Source organism: Macrobrachium nipponense, chromosome 4 (assembly GCF_015104395.2).
Source record: "Macrobrachium nipponense isolate FS-2020 chromosome 4, ASM1510439v2, whole genome shotgun sequence".
Classification (NCBI taxonomy): Eukaryota; Metazoa; Arthropoda; class Malacostraca; order Decapoda; family Palaemonidae; genus Macrobrachium; species Macrobrachium nipponense.
The window spans coordinates 140,888,265-140,909,988 of NC_061100.1; the positions used below are offsets into that span (position 1 = coordinate 140,888,265).

General features: G+C 38.4%; 1 protein-coding gene across 11 annotated transcripts in view; it reads left to right on the forward strand.

The window, feature by feature from the left end:
• The window catches only part of LOC135211236 (FERM domain-containing protein 4A-like), a 770,148-nt gene that overhangs the window by 670,837 nt on the left and 77,587 nt on the right, over positions 1–21,724 (forward strand). Inside the window, exon 1 of one of the 11 annotated variants that reach the window (XM_064244505.1) lies at positions 5,438–5,473. The exons of 8 other annotated variants lie outside the window; for them this stretch is intronic. In XM_064244505.1, the coding sequence (XP_064100575.1) occupies positions 5,453–5,473 (21 nt within the window). In that variant the 5' untranslated portion in view covers positions 5,438–5,452. Of the gene's footprint in view, positions 1–5,437; positions 5,474–16,483; positions 16,774–21,724 lie in introns of those variants that run through there. 2 more of the 11 variants (XM_064244506.1, XM_064244507.1) reach the window with 2 other exon arrangements.

Genomic DNA, 21,724 nt, shown 5'->3' on the forward strand with positions numbered 1-21,724 from the left:
ATATATATATATATATATATATATATATATATATTAGCGTGTAAGTGTAAATCGTTGTGTTTCCCACCATTGTGGCACAAGACTGATAAGCTGACGGAAGAACGCCATAAGTATCGGTAGCAGTTTCGTGGTAATGATAATTGAGAGGGTTAAACATTTGATGGCATCTGGCTGGCGGAGCGTGGTGTCAGTAGGAGCGCAAAAAATAAAACTTGCAAGCAAAAATTCGTTATGTTCTTTTATCTTTGTTTTATGCGGTTAGCTGCCTGGTCTCACACAGACACTTTCTTTCCGAGCATTCTTTTTCCTTCTCCGAAGTAAACCTTTAAAATGTTAACATTTTGTATTTTCTCCCGTTAAAGAGAGGGAATTTTTGCGTTTTTATTTTTTCATTTATAGAAAGTTTTTATTTTTATTTTTTTGTTTTTTTGTTAGACAAGTTATGTCTCCTATGTCGACCTGTGTATGGAATATGGAATTTAATTGAAAATATTGATATTTTTAGATTGAAAACATACTACTTATAGTGAAAGTTTAGTCACAGCCACATTAATACAAATTCCTCCTTTTATAATTTCTCAGTGTTGTATCATGTCTCTGGTAAGATGATCTCTTAATACAGAATGTCTCGATGTTGGAGTAGCGGACAAAAATGTACGAGCTTTTAGTTGCGTGTTGTGAAACTACCTCGCTCCACTGGTAAACTTGGTTGCATCAGTTTCTTATTCGGTGTCTGGCTGTAACCGAACTAAGTCCTACTTGTGTGAGTGACACGCATTCTTTCTAAGGGAGAGAGTATTTATAGCCCCAGTTTTGAGTGGCAAGTTGTCACCCCCGGCGACAAATGCATTCCAGAGGCTGTCTCGTAAAGCTGTATCATCGACAGCTGCGGTTGGATCTGATTCGTTAATTGCTAACTCTGAGTGACAGAGTTTCAATTTCTGAGATTTTTATCGCAATTCTGTTCAATGATACAAATGGTATCAAATGTTTATAAAAACCTATGCGATTAGCTTATGCAAGTATGGAATACACCACTTGTATTATGTTCAGACTTCATTTCCTCGACTTTGGCACGAGTCTGCTTTGCTTTCATAGTACTACTCGGCGTCAGGCTTGAAGGTCTGGGCGAAGTTGTGCATCTCTTGGGCGACTGAAGTTTCGCTTCGTGTCACCGCTCTTACCGTGACGATAGTCTGTCGAAGGCTGCAGGGTCCGATTCGAAATTCTTGTGTCATTTATGGCGGAACCAAGTCCGCTCAACTATGGTTTTCGTTTCAAAAGAGGTCCCTCATTTAACCAGGGGGTCTCTTGGCCATAAGGAACGTATAGTACCAACAATAAGACAGTGGGAGGATGGGAGAGGAGGGGGGGGAGGGGGTCGTTAAAATGTAATCCACCCAGGTAGCTTGTGGCAGAGGCACGCAAGGTGTCTTTTGTGCAGCATCTCTTTCCAGGTAAGATCTTTATGACTGCCGGTACCTAAATATTGCCCCATTCCCTTTCGTAATGGCGCTTTCTGTTTGATATTGCATTCTCATTTTCACTTTTTTATTTTCTTCCGTCCTTTGTCATATGTCCTTCTGTTTTCTGTAATATAATGCACGTTATATTACTACTGCTACAAGGATACTTTATTGAAATGACGTGCGCAGTATAACCGAGCCTTATATGTTTGATACATGTAATTAGCGTAATATGTTAATAAGAGATCAGAATTGCGAAGAATTCGTTGGAATAACTTTTTTATTTTAATCCTGCATATATTTTAGTTGCCTCTTCGGCTTATAGTGAGAGGACTCTGTATCTACTCACCATTCTGCTCTGCATGTATGTTTGACTGTACTCTTTCTTCCTCTCCTCTGCTCACGTTAAATATATCTGGAGAACTTGATATGCATGGAGACTGAGGGGGGAGGGGGGTTATTCAGTAACCGGGCTCTTTGTCAGGTTTTCAACGTTCTTCCAGTCAGGAATATTCCCACACGATAAAAATTTAGTCATTAAATGTACTGGCGTCACCCCCAGGAGTTACCTCTGTGAAAACAGTGTCAGCGTCGGTCAGTGCAACGCAGAGGGAGAAATAAATTCGCTTTTATCACACGTCCAATCGCGGTGCAGAAGAGTGTGGGTTGTAGAGCGGAGGAGGAGGAGGAGGAGGAGGAGGAGGAGGAGGAGGTCTCGAGGGGAGTGCCTCGCGAAAAAGAAACTGACAATCGGTTGAGTTGTTTGAGTGCCATCAAGCCAGTTGACATTGATTGAGTGCTGTTTGTGCCATACTCCGTGGCATCTTCGTCTTGATCACAGTGCCCGCTTTCACTAGGCAACACTGGGCACTTTACTGCTACCACATTGTTTATTGGCATGGCGCCATGTTTTGTCACATTCTCTCTTGTACATATGAGAGAGAGAGAGAGAGAGAGAGAGAGAGAGAGAGAGAGAGCCTACTAGGACTGCTTGTATATGGGAGGCTCCTCAAGTAATTTTCCAAACTTCATGCAATATGGTACATCTTGCTTGATCTTGCAAAGTTTCTTATTCCATTCCAGTTTCAAGCAAATAGAAATTGATTCTGGCTTAGCAGCGTCTTATCTGTATGCGACATGATGGCTTTTGGGGTAGGAAAGTCTGGAGTGTCTGGTAATGGAATGTTTTTTTTCCAGATATTTTCAGCTGGAGGCTCTCTCTCTCTCTCTCTCTCTCTCTCTCTCTCTCTCTCTCTCTCTCTCTCTCTCGTTACATACACGCACGCGAATTGTGTGTATGTGTGTATATATATATATATATATATATATATATATATATATATATATATATATATATATATATATATATATATACTAACGTGGAAAGTGCTAAATATTCACACGCATATCAGATACATTATTTTCATTATATTATGCAGCTTAGAGCACGGGCAGGGCATTAGCTATGGAATCAGACACGCCTATGAATATTTGCATGTGGCAGGCTATAGTGACAGATATCATTTTTCACGTTAGACTTATATTATTTTTTAGTGCCCACACGGCATGGCATATTTTGAGAGTCACGTTTGTTTGTGCCTTAAGGGTGCCTTATGGAGTCGTTCTGTGGATGTTGACATTTTCATACTTGAATCTACTTGTGTTCTTTTCGCCATCATATCTTTTATGGTTGAACTATGATTTTATGACAAGCAGAGGAGGTAGCCTGACGCTTTTATCCGTCACAGCCTAGGGGAAAGGGGAAAAAAGAGGCTCTAAACTCAAATTGATGCAATAGTCTTTTTCTTTTTTCTCCTAGGCTTGGACTCGTGGATAAAAAAAAAAAAAATCCTGAAATGGTGTAAGCAGCACTTCTCACAAAGTGACTCCAATATATATGTGACAGATCTGATTGGAATTATAACTTAACTCATTCTTACATGAGAGAGGAAGAAAAAGAGAGTTCGAGATCAAACAAGCAACATATTTCACAGACGCAGTGGATGATGCTAAGGTCTGATGAGCAATATATCTCTCACGCACACATACACAATCGCACGCTAGCCACCCCCCCCCCTCCCCCCACACGCACGCACACACACACACACACACACACAGAAAAAGAGAGAGATATGGTCTGGTGGGCAATATTTCTCACATGGGCAACGCTTCTGTCAGCTCTCGTAAAATCTCGAAGGGGCCTCCTTTCCCTTCGAGCTGTCTTGAGTAAAGTCTCAAGTGTGTGATTGGTTCTCCTAAAACGAACCAGTCTCCTTTCTGTGGCTTCGTATATTCTTTATATGTTGCGAAGCCTTTTTTCGTCGTCTTTTGGAAGTCGAGATTCATGGTTAGAAAATCCACTCTCGGATTTCTGGAAGGGTTTTCAGGAAGTACGTTTTTCGTATATTCATCTTTATTTCTTGTTATGATGGACTTTGTAGTGTGCAGTTAACTGCTTCATTGCCATTACACTTCTCGAGAGTCATTATCATGCAATGAAGCAGTTGAACTGCACATTATCTGGCAATATGCAGTTCAACTGCTTCATTGCCAGATAATGACCCTCGAGAAGTGTAATCTTGCAGCAGCTCGCTATGTCTTAGTGTTACAAATGGAGAGTTATTTTATGTATATATATAAAATCTAAGTTTTATGAATCCATCAATTTTTTCTAACTACAACAGATTTGCATGTACGTCCCGAAAAATGATGAAAATGGAAAGGAACTGAAGAAAAGTACGATGGTAGTTTACAAGTCCAGGAACTGGACTGCACTTCTTGCGAGCATTTTAGATCAGGAGCTATAATTATGGCCATTAAGAAGGCTTCACTGGGTTGCTCACTTTATCCGGCAGCCTTCGGCGTCAGTTCGTGCTTTGCTGATCACTTCCAGTGTATTCATTTTAGTGTTAGATTTTCATGCTTTTCACATCAGTTTCTGCAAATTTGAGTGGAGTAAAAATGTTTTAGTGAAATTTCTTTTTACTCCACTTTTCAGGGAAAGTCTCCCTTGAGGAACTCACATAAACAGTTGCTTAAACGCCTCAGCGGCGTGGTGGGTATGGTATTAGCGTCCCACCTCGGTGGTCGCGGGTTCGATTCTCGGCCATTCCATTGAGGAGTGAGAGATGTGTATTTCTGGTGATAGAAGTTCACTCTCGACGTGGTTCGGAAGTCACGTTTGGTCCCGTTGCTGAATAATCACTGGTTCCATGCAACGTAAAAGCACCATACAAACAAACAATAAACAGTTGTTTCATTGACAAAAAATATGCCCCAGAGTCATTCTTGTTCTTTCGGAAACTTGCTTAAGGAAACTCCTACTTGTCATCTTTATTTTTGACTTTGTCGTGCACAGTGGCGGATCTAGAAATCTTGCATAGGGCGGCCACTTAGGATTATCACATACCGTACACAAGTACGGCACATAGTATATATTAATAATTATATATGTGTACACACATACATAAACACAGCAGTAATTGTTGGTGTTGTTATTGTTTTTGTTGTTTTACAATTTTTTTCTACTAATAATGATTTATTGATCGAAAACGTTGTTCTGATTATTCATATTCATGAGGTGGCGGGGGGTGGGGGGGTGGACACGTGACCAGTCGCCCCCGTTAAATCCGCCTGTGGTCATGCAGTCTTCAGGGTGTCATGTACTCTTTAATATTATTAACGAATTCATGGTGTGGAAGTTTTCCCAAAGTTTGCGTGGATTGAGTGAATTATCTTCTGAGATTATTTTTTTTAATTATAATTATGAATTATAACTGAACACATACTTCTGACATCGATGTTAATTCGCTTTTGAACTAAATTAAAAACAGCTCTTTTAGAAATGTTGTAAATATTTCTCTTTGGATATGCAGTCAGTAATATTTAAAAAAAAAAATGGTTAAAAAAAAGGTCATTGATGCTGCTGCCATTTTTAATGCTTGTCATTTTCTTCCAGGTACGTCTGAGAAAAGGCTGAACGGCAAATGGCTATTCAGAAAAACCATGTAAGTCTTAATAGTTTATTCCTAAGGAGAGTCCTTCTCCCGACAACGTCCTCTCTCTTGCTGATAGGGTAACAGGGCGTCCACGTACTTTCAATGTGCTGGTTTACCCTCGAAGGCAGCCTTCCTTTCTTTCACTTGAAGGTGGAAGAGACCCCTCCAAATTATCGGCTAATAGACGGTTCGGATAGCGCTAAACAGGTCATTACTAAGGGTGTTATTAGCGGGATGGATGGACGTTAGGCGGGAGGCAAGGAGGATCTTCGGCCGTGGTTTGAAGTCGGGAGAAGGAAGGATGGGCTGAAGGGGTGTGGGTTGGTCCATGGGCTGTAGAGCTTGTATCTTCTGTCCCATGTCATTGGCGACGTTTTGTCTTATTTCGGAGATTACGCATCAGAAAGGTGGGTCGAAAATAGCGGGAATTAAGAAAGGGTCGTTAACGTCAATCTCGACCGCAAGAACGTTACCAACTGTCCTGAAATGGCTGGAACCGTGGGGTATACCATCACTCTGCTTCGTACATAGATGCAGATATTAAGAGACGCAAGGCCCGGGCTGGGCGACGGCAATCAAAATATGCTTTAATTAACAACAAGAAACACTGCCTTTTTTCGACCTTGAGATGTGTGTATGATAGAAAATATTACTTGATAATAAATGCTTATTATGCAACATATTATGAGAAATTTGTCGTGTGGCCTAGATACAAAACCACTGTAGAAATATCCAACATTATAGTTCATGGTTGTAACGATGCGACAAGTGTCTGGCCATTTTCCTTTATTCAGTGTATATGGCCTGAAACCAATAATTGCAAAACATTCTCCTTTGATTCTCTCTCTGCCACACACACACACAGACACACACATATGTATGCATCAACTCTAGGTACAGGGCGCAACATATCGTGCACCTTTTGTGAAGTTCCAAATTTAAGTCTAACATGTTTTTTTTTTCTGTAACTGCTTCAGAAACTGTCCAAATTTACACAAGGGAGGTTTTTGAAAAGGTATTCACCAAGGGTGGAGATGCGGGTGCATTACATTCGTATAGACATGATAATAAAAATTTATGATGTTAGCTTTTGATCAGAAATGTTTTGACAAAAAGAAAAAAAAATGTATGCGTATGTAGAAACACTATTTTTCGCTGAACTAGATTTCCTGAGAGTTGTAGGTTATCATATGAACTAAGCTTGTGTGAATTAAAGAAATGTTACTAAGTAGTGATATGTTTGAAAAAATATTTTAATTATTAGAAATTGGACTCTTCGCTGATGGTGTAATGTTTAGTTTCCAACCTTAGTTACTCCTCAGTAAAATAATTTTCTTTCAGCTCTATAAAAGCTTTGCTTAAAAAATGGTGTAACTCTCATGTTAATCTTTCCCATTTTTTTCCTCCCTAGTTGTGGTAATATGTCATTCGGGTGGCTTCAGATTTATATGGCGAATAAAGGATAAATATATTTTTCACACTATATACATACATATATATATATATATATATATATATATATATATATATATATATATATATATATATATACATACATATACACATCGAGCTACAAATGTCCTTTTATATCCAATACACTAAACATCGGAATTAATAAATTTTCATATATGGTAACCGAAGGGTAATTTTTTAGTTGATAATAATTTCGTCCTCTCGTGGGTTCGAACCAGCGCCCAGCTGACTGAAGAGAAATCAGGACTTCAGTGTTGTTATCTATTCGGCCAACAAGTACGATAACGTCACTGAAGTCCTGATTTCTCCTCAGTCCGCTGGGTGATGGTGGTTCGAACCCACGAGAGAACGAAATTATTATCAACTAAAAACTTCCCCTTCGATTAACATATATGAAAATGATATTCATTCCGAGGTAGAGCGAATTAGATATAAAAGGACATTTGTAGCTCGATGTATGTATATGAATCACGGTGATGTGATAAAGATTCATATTATATATATATATATATATATATATATATATATATATATATATATAATATATATATATAATGTGTCATAAACACCATGACATTTTGTATATGCACAAACAGTAAGCTACATACGTCGTCGTTTGGTATCACATTCACTCATCTTTGGAGTAACTTACATCGAAAGGGGAACATTATAAGTGATAAGCTATCCGTCATCAGGGGGGCTCGAATTACCGAATGATTGGGGAACGACGACTTCTCAGAGACTCTTTGGAATTTAACAGTAAACGACATTTATTGCTTTCTCTGTGTGTGTATATGTATACATATAAGTGTGTATGTGTGTGTATTTAAATGGGTTGTCTCATTTTGTGCCTGAGTTCGTTACTTTGATTTAATTGTCTCACGACTAACGAGAGCTACACTGTAAAATTCAAGAGCAAGAAAAATGTGGCCTTGGGTTTCAAGGTGTGTGTGTTTCCCTGTTTGGGAAACCCACGCATGGGTGCTTCTCCGCCTGGAAACACTATACCCGAACACCGAACCATAAATTTACTGTGCAGCTGTCATTATGGCGAAGGCGTTGGCGTTAAGGGTTACTCGATGGGTCAAATCTGTGGATTATGTCACATGTGTAACTTAATTATTTTGCTGTATGAGAATACTGTAGTTTTTAAAAGGTAAATTAGAAATAGAAGAGATTCCTCCCCCCCACCTCTCTCTCTCTCTCTCTCTCTCTCTCCTCTCTCTCTCTCTCTCTCTCTCTCTCTCTCTAAAAAAAATATATATATAATAAAATCCGTTAATTAATATTGTGTGACGCATACCATATATATATATTTTTGAAGATAAAGACTGAACGGGGTCTTTACGTGGTCAATATCCCGGATGACGCAGACGACACCCGAAAGTGCTTATCAACCTGTAAAATACCAGATCCTAATTTCTGTCATGAAAACGGATTGTTCCTAATGGAATCTGGTCACATGGAGGACCCACTCGAAGGACAAAAAGGATCGTCATTTCAAGTGAGGTCTGAAGGAAGTTCTGGGGGGGGGACAACGGGCTGCTGGGATTCCTGAGGATGGAATCTGACGAGAGGCTTCGGCGAGAGTTTTACGAGGCTGGATCTTCCTCGCCCACTCCCATCCGTTTAATGCATTACACGCCCAGGTGTCCCTAAATCGCTATGTAAATGACGCCATATTCGATGATATTCGGGCGGAAGATCGATCCGGTTGTGGGTGGAAAGAAATATACAAAGGGAATTGTAGTAGGGATTCATAGGTTGGTTTGTTGTGTGTCGGGTCTTTCCAGAGGTGCACAGGAGCCACAGTGAATAGAATAGGGAGGATGCACAATACACTCGAGGAGACCGAAAGCCTTAATGGATCGATTAAGGATAGAAGACGGACCATTCGCGCTTTGTGAGCCAAGTAATAAAAAGTTAATCTTTTATATTATCCGGTTAAACCGAATATTTTTCGAATGAACTTTGTTTGCTAATCTCTTTTTTGATACCGGATAGTTTTTTTTTTCTTATTGCAATTTGCATAATTAATTCCATGTCTATAGCTATTTCCTTAATAGTGAAAAGTATTGTATTATATATATTTCCTTAACCTCTTTATATCTACTTGTGTGCTCTTTTACTTAAGAATAGTCAATTTGAATGAGAGTACCTTGAATGTTTTTTTTTTATTATTTATTTAGTTTCATCTCCTATTGTAGTCTTTGGCATCATTGATTGCCATTTTTTTTCTAGAGTTTATAAATATTCCGAAACTATTTTTACTCTGTTTTCGCTCTGAGATCAGCAATTTCAAAAAGGCATTTGCCAATGGCTGGTACCATAATTATCTCAGAAAGCAGTCCTTTCGTTGAGCTGGTATTAGCAGGTACAATCTATACACCACTATATATGAATGTATGTATGTATGTATGTATCATATTACATATATGTTGTGTAGGTGTGTATAAGTTGAAGGAGGTATTCTCTTATGTGTCCGTACCCATTATCTGTCTGTCACTAATCTTGTACATATTTATACCAAATATGTATTGTTGAGATTGTGTCTGTACACAAATGTCCACATGCCTGCATAAGTGGCCATAGGATAGTTGTGTATAAATATGTAACATACAGAGATAACATTAATTGTTGAGCATCATATATTTCAGGTTGGTCTCTCTCTCTTCTCTCTCTCTCTCTCTCTCTCTCTCTCTCTCTCTCTCTCTCTCTCTAAGTAAAACCAGGTGTTTGGTAATCTCTCGTAATCAGGCGTGTTTGATGACAAATACTCAGAAAATCTGGGTAGATAGAAAGCTCTCTTTCGGACTGCCTGTCTTCTCCTCCTCCTCTTCTTCTTCTTTCTGTCTTTGAAGGGAAGGGAAAGATTTAAGCGAGTAAGTAGTGACAAGAGAGACGAAAACCTCTCGCACTGGAAGCGCATCCCTTAAACGAGCATTCTCCGGGAAGTGTCAACGAAGTAAATTGCAACGTAAACACGTCTGACGATGTTTATTCGATTTCAGGACGCTGCCTTCCTTGCATTTCTGGCCCTGCAAATCTCTCGAGTTGATGGGTGAGATTTACTCGTACACTCCGTTGGAGGAGCGCCTTGTCCGATTCCGCAGTTACCTCCTTGAAACTTCCTCGAAGAGGATCACCGCCCTGTTCACCTTTGTCAGGCAGGTCGAGTCTTCGCCGATCCTAGACATCAACCTGCGAGTTTGGGTCGTGTTTACAGTTTTTACAATTCTTTGTTACGACATAACTTCTTTTTATTTTAAATCTTGGATCCTTTGTTCTTTTTCGCTTTTGTTTATGTTGTGGCTTTCTCAAGGATGAAAAAAATATCAAGAAATTTTACTTCAAAACTTGGTGATTTTTAAGTTTCATTTATATGTTAATGAATAAAATTCTCTCTCTCTCTCTCTCTCTCTCTCTCTCTCTCTCTCTCTCTCTCTCTCTCTCTCTCTCTCTCTCTCCTTTTCCTGACTCTTCAGTCTTTTCTTTTGCAATCACTAGAGTTCTTTTGTCAAGCTTTGGTGAAAACCAGTTGCAGGGGATAATATGAGATCTTCATTACTTTATTGAAATAATCTCTGTGAAAAAGCAAAGGATACAGTAGCATTCTATGAACTCAGTGGACAACGACTTTTCTACATTACAGAATGTAAATTTCTTTGTTAATTTATCAAAGAGAATAAACACACTGAAAATCAGCTTAGTTGTAAGAACTGGCCGCTTTCTGTCAGTGGTATTATTTAAAAAAAAAAGCATAAAAAGCAAACAAACCACCTTACTGAACCGCAAATACTTAACGAATAACGCATTGCAAAACTCTAGAACAACATGGAAAGTATAATTTTACAGGTATTCGAACAGAAAGGAAATAATGCGTGTGGTTAAAGGAGTACTGTTGAATTTAATTTATGTACTGATATGAAGTAATTATAATAATAATAATTAGCTTTATTCCAATATTTACATTGGCTATTACAATAAATACAAATTACATTGTAGTTTATATTTAAAAATTAGATATTTACATGTGCCTTCATAAAAATTTACATCATTATAAAACATAAAAACATGGCTGTTAACATACCACACCAAAATGGCAGCAGTTCAGGAAGCTGACTCCAAGGCTGTTTCATTTTTGTTGGTGATTACGGTTTTCGTCACACTAAATGGCTGGACACAGTTACTAGCACATATATGTATACTATAATCATGTGATTGCTGCTTCAGATTTTGCCACAATTTCTGGTTGTGAGCAGTTAATGAATGAACCCATACACCAATCTGGCCACAATCTTGACCTTGGAATCACAGATGTTACAGGGATTATAGTATCTTGCGGTCATAGGGTGAGTTAGGTTAATGTGGCGATGGGTGAGGTCGATCCTGTCGTTAGTTTTCCAAGAAGAGCATATACTTGATATCTGAGGCCGGTTTAGATTGTATTTACTACGATCTAATTAAACTAAGGGAGCGATATTTATAGAAGTCTAAATGATCTTAGCACCATTATCGAGAGGAGTGTTCCTTCTGAAATAAAGTAATAAAGTCTTAAAGATAAGCCATGCTTTAATGCTGCATGTAAGTAAGTTCGCCTACTGTGAAAAATAAGATCATCATCATTCATGAAGTAACAATTGATCGGACCCTCTATGGCATACTTTCACTGAGCTTCTTCAGAAGTCATGCTTTCCAGAGCCTCACTTGCCTGCAGATTTACAGAAGTCAAAACAATGCTTTTGTGGCTAGACAGTTACGACGACATAAACCTTAATGGGATCTTTCCCACCTTCATTGAAATGGATATTGATTTCTTTACTCCTAAGATCACTTCTATTTTCCTAAAGTTAGTCGGACTTGCAAGTTTCCAATCTGTTTGGAGGAAGGGAAATGTTGATGCATTCTCTAAGCCAAAGTCTGTCCTCATACCCTTCAGAATACAGTGGTCGCGGGTTCGATTCTCAGCCATTCCATTGAGGAGTGAGAGATGTGTATTTCTGGTGATAGAAGTTCACTCTCGACGTGGTTCGGAAGTCACGTAAAGCCGTTGGTCCCGTTGCTGAATAACCACTGGTTCCATGTAACGTAAAAGCACCATACAAACAAACAAACCAACCTTCAGAATACATACATGAAGATTTCAATCCCCTTGTTTTATCTAAAGTTTTTGAGAAGTTGCTCTGTAAGCATATTTATAGTTTTTCTTAGATAATAACCTGCTACCAGGATTACACTGTCTGAAAGATAGAGGAAAGGCTCTCCTTTCCATATTTACCATGAAGTTGATTTATCTCTGTTGATGTAGTAGTAATTTACAGTTTCGATTCTTGCAAAATAAAAGTTTAATGTGAGTCTTTAACGACAGAGTCCCGAAACATTTAGCTGGTTGTAAGATCAGCGTGAGTCATTCCATATATCCCAGAAAAAAGAAGAAAGAAGCAAAATGAAGGGGAACAGAGTCTCGCCGTTATGGGTGGAAGAGGGAGAGAATAATTCAGGATTTCGGAGAAAGGAAAAGAAGTTACGGCCCATCCATATTCATCAGGACTTTTTTCTCCATTCACTTAAAACTTCCCTGCATAACTCGGATTGAAAAACTATTGTTTTCTCTAACTGTCACTGTAAACGGAAGTTCCTCTTCTACAAAGGACGGACTGTGGGATTTTCATAGTATGACTTGATACAAGTAAGATTAATACCCACATATATATATATATATATATATATATATATATATATATATATATATATATATATATATATATATCTTAATGATTCTCGGTCACAGATTTCAAGTTTGATGTATTCTTTTGATTGTAATGTTGTCATCAGCTAAGTGAGGCGTTCATGATAACTCCTCTGCTTCTAAACATGATCATATTAACTTATAGGTTAAGAAAAGAGTTATTCGGATAAGAAACGATTAAGAAAACCGTCGCATTGTATTTCTTGTTTCAGGGAAGTTTCTGCTGTCTTTGTTATAATGAATTCCTTGAAGAGGATGAAGAGGGTGAAAAATGCAGCCCATAATTTGCCGAGCCAAACAAAAAGGAAATTGCTTGAGTGAGTTATTCCCCACATTAAACAAAACATGAATAGTGTCTCGCATGACATAATGATGTAATGGCTGGATGTTTTAACATCCGTTTATTTACTGACTGATCTTAACATCATTTTCTGAGCGTTTACGTCTCGCATGATAGATTGTATCAATATCTGCATTCATAGAACAATACAGAAAAGATGCTATGAACAGCAGGTAGAACCAGTACAAACGTAAATTTGTATCAGCAAGAACGATGTAATGGAAACAGCTATTTTTGCTTGTTTCATGCTTGTCCCGTAGCAAGTCATCAGGCTGTATGCGCACATTTCAGTATCCATTATGATATCCGCTTAAAATTTCTGTGAGGAGCCCATAAATTCTGCCACCATTTTCATATAAACTGCCACGGAAAAAGTTTTTCAATTTAGTGGTCCCCAAATTTTGTTGGCCCTCTCGGGCTTAGGGAAAGCCATCCCGTAATATAGCCTCCCCTCCATGCTTTTTTTTTTTTTTCTCATCTCTCTCTATTTCACCCCTCTACTTTTACATCATTTTTGCGCTTCCATTTTTACGATCTGTTTTAATGAGGTTCTGAAATTTTTATCTTTTTAGTTTCCATCTTCAAGGAGAGTATTTTTTTTTCATATATAAAGGAATTAACGATATGTAAAGATCGGAAGTCGATGAGGGGAGGGGAAAATCGCTCGGTTAATATTGACTAAACCTTCTCCTGTCTCCCTCTCTTTGGCCGCATTAATCAAATTCGGCAGTTCAGTATTTTGCTGACTTTTTTCCTGTTCAGATTTCTAAACATATAACAAGGATATTCCTGTTTTGAGTTTCATTACTGGAATGATTTTGCATTTTAGCAGTCATGGGTATATCGAATTCCAATCACTGATTTGTTTTTCGTAGATTTAGAAGATTGGGGTTTGTCGATCTTTACAATATATATATAGATTCATATATATATAGATATATATAGTAGTGTGAAATGCGTTAATTTTTTATTCCTGTTCATTTACTTATGTCAATTTTTAGATTTTAAGTGTAATAAAACGCCTGATCGCAGTTTTAGAGATGGAGAATCGCTGTGTTGTGCAAAATTGTACATAAAAACAAAGTTTGGAAAACTAAAGTAATTTCAGCATTCTAACCACGCTTAAGAGTGGTAAAGAAACAACATTAAATTGATGCATTATTGACTTCGGTTTTACAAAACAAGTTGTGTGTGTGTTTTTTTTTGCTTTTCTTTTTGGCATTTAACGCGAGCATGGATGCCTGTGGGAAACGAGACATAGTTTTAAGAAAGCATTTGGAAAATTCGACTGTCGAATTATAAAAGTTTTCTTTTATATTTGATCAAAACAGTTTTATTGAGACTATCTTAAGAACTGCACACGGTTTAGTAACTTAGGTAAAACGTTCTTACAGAAATTGCCCTGCAAAGAAGGCTATATTCGGTATTTGAAGATTAATTTCTTCCAAAGTGAATTAAATGTATATTGTTTGGAGTGTCGGTGACTTGCCAAAAAGACAGTTTACGTTTTCCAGATTAAAGGCAGCATGAATCAGTAACACGCTCAGTGGCGTGGTTGGTTTGTGTGTTTGCTTCTCACCTCGGTGGTCGCGGGTTCGATTCTCGGCCATTCCATTGAGGAGTGAGACATGTGTATTTCTGGTGATAGAAGTTCACTCTCGACGTGGTTCGGAGTCACGTAAAGCCGTTGGTCCCGTTGCTGAATAACCACTGGTTCCATGCAACGTAAAAACAAACCACCCCACAAACAAAAGCACCTATTTTCGTACAATTTTGTTACTGTCATTTCATTACTTCGGTACACATTCTGTCGTCAATGTTTAATCATTTTTTGACTGTGTGTGTACTATGCAGAAATTTGGTTGCTTGTGTAGCATTGCAACAACGCATGTCATGTATGGTTATTATGTAGTTGGAGTGATTGCGTAATTTTCTTGCCGGCAGTTGAGTATATCGTAGAGAGTTTGTTTTTTACCCACTGATAGATGTGCTCGTATTGTTTATTAATGGGCCGGAGTGTGCTGGACATTCATATCTGAACGAAACCTCAATTATGAAGTTGATATGTACAAAAGCTTACATTTTTTTTTATTCGAAAACCAGTTAGAAATGGCTTTCTTTAACTTCCATGTCAGAAAATTAGGACTTCGGTGGGTCCTGCCGAAAAGGAATATGAGAATCGTGGTCAGAGAACGTAGGATCCGTGATCGAAGTTCCAAAGAGGATTGGTCACCCCGTGGGTGGAGGGTTTTACGTTGTTGGGGAGGGGGGGGGGGGGGGGGGGGAAGAGGCTAGAAGAGGGCAGAGCCGCAGAGGGCTCAGATGAACCCTAGCATCGTCATCCTGCTCCTCTTGCCCCTACGCAGGGCGTTCCCGGTGGGAAAAACAACATAAAACAAGTCATATTTAGGAATTCAGAATTATCTTATTGCTGTCTCCGTGTGGGAATCGTTGCATCGCCAAATTAATTTGACATAGAAAGCGGTTGTTGTTTCCTATAGGTATGTAAGGTGGGCATGTTCGAGTGGAGGCATTCGTGGATGAAGGAGGCGATTCATCGTTCCTTCTTCTCTTGGTCAGGGAAGGGCCCGGGTGGGGGGGCAGAGGGATGAATAGAGTGGGGGATCTTCCTCGGGGCATACACCGTGTTCTTATTTTTGCTGTTGGCGTTGGCTTAGGCTTTGCGAGTGGCCTTTCAGAGTCTTTGGATTTCATTTTCTCTTGGAGTATTTATTGGTTGTAGTTGTTCAATGAAGTGGATCGGTACGTTTATTCATATTTGTGGGAGGAGCTGTTGATACAGCAACAGCAGAGTTATTCCACACGAGTTTTTTCGGCGATGTTGAAATCTTGGGTCTTACCCATATATGGTTGTGGCGTTTGTGTGTGTGTGCGTGTGTCTGGCTTGAAGCGGAATGGGATGGTTTGGAATAAGTTGAGATGTGAATTGCGAACACCTGAGATGTTGTTAATCATTGACTGACCTTAACTGAAGGAAATTAAAATTAATCAGTGAGATATATATAAAGAGACCTTGATTGATGAACCAGGTATTTGTAGTTCCTCTATATCAGCTGATGCTGTTTACAGATTTCATCCCACGGATATGATAGCTTCATTTGAATACTAAAAGTATTGTGAAAGGAATGTGATAGGAATGGTGTTTTTTGAGAGCAACAGCGGAACAAGTGGTTACACATTCTTGCTCTTTCTGCCACTGACCATAAAAGAAAAAAAAAATAGAAAATCTTGCCTGACTCTTATATGTACGGATAATTCGTAATTGTTACGTAATTCTTCAACTTATTGTTATCAAATTTTCGTAGAGAAGAGAGATATCTTCACTAAATGTTAATTCGATAAAAGAGCTAAGAAAACCAAAATATCAACTGGCATCGGTGGACCGCAGCAGTCCCAAGTAGTGACTATGTCGGCCCCGACTCGTCGCCGAGTCTGCCTGAGCGAGTGTTGGGTCTAGCCGAGTTCGCTCGTCGCTCCCAGTCTCAGAATGACTTTGACCAGTGAAGAGGGAGGGTGTGTATGAGGTGGCTCCCTCGCACCCTATCTTGAATAGTCCGTATATCTTTGGATGCTGTGGCCGGTGACTCCTTGCTGAGTGAATTCTTGTTTTGAAATAACATTCGCCGTGAGAGGTTTTTCAAATTGTGCGCTCATTGTAGGCGAAGTGTGCATTTGCCGCGAATTTGCCTTTGAAACTTTTTAAAAGTGTGGAGCTCCTCCGCTCAGGTGAGTATATGGCCTTCGGGCATTGGGTTGAAGGGAAGGTGTATTGTGCTAGGATGTCAGATGTCCTTTTCACTCCACTATTTATTCCTGTTTAATGTGGCTAGACTCATAGCTCTCAATTACATGATGAAATTGCCGATTCGTCATTATGCACCAAGTTTTTAAACAGTCTATGCTTCGCCTATTACTGTGTTTGAAAAATTGAAAAATGAGCATCAGGATTTTTAGGCTTACCTGGCTGGTTCTTGGACGCGCCTGGGATGTCTACTATTTCATTGGTATGAGATGGAGATCATTCATCCCACTGGAACGGATGGAGAATTTGGGATAGGCATTTGCGATATGTAGTTTATGATCAGTTCTTTTGTCACTGTTAATACACTACCTATGAATTGTTAATATATTCAAAACGGATTCTATCCTATAATAAATACCTGATATTACCGTGGACGTTTATGAAAAGAAAGAAGGATACGCTCTACTCTGGTTTTACTGTGGAGAGATTCTTCTACCGCTCAAATTCCGTTTCTGGCCGCAACACCTGCACCCCTATTGTTTTGAATCGAATGGCCTCATTCCTCCCTCTTGTTACTGAGCGTTTCTGAGCAAATGAAATGAATCTTGTCTGTTTTGCTTAATAACAACAAATCCTCGAGGGAAAAAAGAAAGAAAAAAAGCCACCAGAGGGCGTCTGATTTAGAGGTCATTTGCATCGCTCTATAGTAGTAGTGCCTTTGTCAAGACAGGAAGGGTAGACTATTTGGGATTTTGGTGGTGATAAGGATTTAGAGTAATGAAAAAGAGTAAGGGAGGTCGTCATCATCTTGTTCTTAGTTATTTGTGACCTTCTTTCTGTAGAAGGTAGATAATAATTGGTTGTAAAAAAATTAAATTAAGTTAGTAAACGGGTTGGCAGTCATTAATGTATTCTGTGCCAATCTGTCATAATGTGCGTGTTACGCGCTTTATTTTCCCTTAACTGTTATCACTGAATTTAATTTGTCTAGCTAATATTTCATTTGTTGATGAATCCAGTAGAAATGCGAAGTGTCTCTTAAATTTCGTTATCATTGTTGTAATCGCTGGTCTTATGCTGTATGTTGCACATAGATGAAGCAATTTGATAAGCAATGTAAATGAAAGTTTTAAATATTTTTGTGATTGGTTGGTGAAGAATAAGATGGCCTTGTGCCAGTACAGGCCATTAAACATATGGATCCCCTATTTGATGGTAGGGTACTGAAGGAAACTAGGACTAGTGTAGACCAGTAAACTCTTACAAAATAGTCGAGGCTGTTCTTGTTGACAATTCAGGCAAGGCTTAGTGTTTTACAGTACAGTGGTATGGGATTGGAGTATTTGCATAATGAAAAAGTTTGTGTATTGGTTTTTTTTTTTTGGGGGGGGGGCTTCATAATCCTTCAATGATTACCATGTCATGTGTTGAGAATCGGTGCAGCAGTACATCTTAATCGGTGCAACAGAAATCATTTAACATGTAATAATATGTCGTCCCATTTGGACGTCGAAGAGATGCGAGTTGTCATTAGTGTGCTAATTCCCTGTAGTAAAGAAACAAACCTGGGCACTTCACATGCTGCCACATTCTAACTAACATTTGTACTTGTCGGCGACTGCAGTCCTGTAGATGTCGCCCCATCGAATGAACATTTTTAGCAGCAGCAGCAGCCTTCTGCCTTAAACCTGTTATCTTATAACAAAAACACATTCAAAATTCAAGTGGTAGTGAAGGAGGGTTTAGATAATGGAGACGGCAAGTTTTAACAATCTTATCTGCGTTGACTTAAGAGGAGGGGATATCTTTCCCTCAAGATAATCTGCGAGAAGAAATTTTTTTTCAAGTGAAACTAATCTCTCTCTCTCTCTCTCTCTCTCTCTCTCTCTCATATATATATATATATATATATATATTATATATATAATATATATATATATATATATATATTTATAATTACTTTTAAAAATACTTCGAAAAATATATTTGATTGTGATATTCTTGTTAAATTTCATTTTTGGTATGTAATTCTTTATGAGTCATTTGTGGATGTTTTTTGATGTCCGGCAGTTTCGCACTGGCTGAAGTTTGAATTTTGTATATTTTGCTCTATTTTAGTGGTAAGAGAATTGTCTTACTGAATGGCCCACTTTATAAAAGCTATAATTTTACACACTCACTCACTTGATCTATACATTTGGAAGTGAACGCACTGATCACTTGAATGTTATTTTCAGACCTGATCATTTAAGGGTATTGCCAGTAAGGAAAACGTGACTGGAGAATACAACGGATCCTTATAGTAAAAATGTTTTGGAATGAATGAAGGTAATTGTTGATATCAGGGAGAACTAGAGCAGTAATCTCCTGCAACAAAATCAACGCAAACAATAAGCTTGGTTTTATTGCAAATGGAATTTACCGGCATTAATTATTGCACACAGTCCCATGCAACAAGAGAACTGCGCTTTCTGTCCGAGTCGGAGAAGAGCAGACATCGTAATCGCTTGGTAAAGGACGCAATTCAAGTTTACTTTTAATGGTGTCAGTTTTCTTACAGGTCGAGTATGAAACTGTCCAATATAGGGAATTGTTTTGAAAATTATTTGTTTTTTTTTTTTTTTTTTTTTTTTTTTTTTTTAACATTGAAAGTCATGCTTTGAAAAATTATATCCTGTCTTAGTGCTTCTTGCATTCCGTGGAGGAGGATTCCTGTGTTTCTCGACTTTTGTCCTTCTGACTTCATCTCATTTCGAGGGAGTTGTAACATTTCTGGTTTTATTAGTTCTTCTGGTTGGTCGTTACTTTAGCCTTTGTATGCTCTTGACTGCAGGACTTCCCTCCCTTTCTCTCCCGAACATAGCTAGAGAAGTCCCAGGTGAATTCCCCGTCTGTCTCGTTCCCGCAAGTTTCGGGTCCAGTTAAGTCTGGCGAGATGTAGTAAATGACACCATACGAAAAAGGCGGCTGCTGGTGCTGCTGCTTCCCGCAGTGTTTGCTTTTGTTTACTCGGCTGTTGTCTTAAGTTTCCAGTTACTATATATTTTCAAAACATGCTCCTGCATTGACATATCCTCCTAATAGTGCTATATTCATTCTTAAGTAAATACACGAAAGTGAAATCTGAAGGATATTATTGTAACAAGAGAGTGCTACTGTATGTTTTGCTACGTTTGGCTAGTACATGAAAATGGACGTGTTTTATTATTGTAATTTTTAGGCTTATGTAATGGTTGGTAACAACGCTATTTTGCTTGACAAGAGCAATTCCACTTTGTAATTGAAGCATTGTTTGTTTCACGCTTGGGCGTGGTCAGTCACGTACCCACTAAACTTCTGTAGATGCTTAGAGGAGTGGTGTATGGGTGTTTATTCGTGTACGTCTGTTTACTCTGGCACACCCATATATAGGTACATGTACACATATGTGTAAGGTAGCTCAGTGGCATTTATATGCATATTTAATATGGCTTATATTAAATAATTAGGATATTACAGTTATATGATATATATATATATATATATGTATATGGTACTATATATATATATATATATATATATATATATATCTATTACACCAATTATATATAGTATATATATAATCAGCGAGGTTTGTTGTGAGGTATCAGCGGCATATAATTTTGACTGCGATCCACTCCCGTGGAACAAGCATCATGTAGTATGTGTTTCACTGTTTAGGTCGTCAGAAGCAACCACAGAAATTAAGAGACCATTTTGGCATTTTCCAGTGTGCGTGTTTGTGTGATTATACATGTAACTTCTAAATGAAACTCAGTTTAACGCTGTATCCTTGTTTATATATAATCTCTTAATCTCTTCTAGTTCCTTCTGTGTTTCTTTTTATTTGGGGACATCACTATGCATCGCCCTGTCAGTTTTCCAGCAAGTCACTCACTAGGTGGTGGAGAATTTTTCTCTACCAGAAGATGACGATGTAATTCTTCGTGGCTTCAGTGCTATTATTGAGGCTTACGAAATTCCCCGGGAGATTCTCTCTCTCTCTCTCTCTCTCTCTCTCTCTCTCTCTCTCTCTCTCTCTGATTATATTGTTGTCTACAGCAGTTGTTAGATGGTGACATTAATTACTTCTTAAAAAAAAAACTTTTGTGTCGCCATTAAGACCTTTGTTTACAGCCCATCGAAAGGTGGTTGTAGAACTTGTGGACGGGGTACATTGTCAGGAACAGCTTTGATAATTAACTTAGCGTCGATTTCCTTGGCCGCCATAAGCTACCGAAGGTTCTCCTGGCGAACATTTCGGAAATGCCATCAGATTTCGACGCCGTTAGACAAAATATTCAGTTGCGAACCAGTTCGTTGGCTATAAATGTTTCTCCCGACTTGCCACAGGACAAAAGTAGATTTGTATACAATTCATAATGAAGAATGCTGAGGCATTGGGGTTCCTTCCTGTCTCACAATTCTGTCCTGTAAACGCAGGAATAATCTGCAAACAAAGTGTCGTTTGTGAATGAGTCGTTGGTAATAAATAAGTTTCCCGCAATATTCTGTGAAATACATCATAATTGTTCATATCATCCGATAGTAGAATTAATTTTTGGGTCGATTATCACCGGTTTAGTAACTTATTTTTAATTTTTTTTTTTTTCAAAATTTCGTAGATATGACTTTTACCGAGTTTCACTTTCTGCATTTGGTCGAGTTTGATATATTTTTACGAGACAAATTCCCATAAGCAGCCTCCCATAAAGTTTGTCAGCTTCGCTTTTGGATACTCATCTTTTGGGTTACCAAACGCTGCGTCGTGACACCTTCTTCAAGCTTCATAAGAGGCAAAGAGAAAGTGCTATAACTCTCAGAAATGGTAGTGCATGAATCAGCGAAATTCTTTATTGTATAGTTATAATGAATTACCTAATGCTTACTTCCGGGTTTGGTCTAGTGTGAACAAAT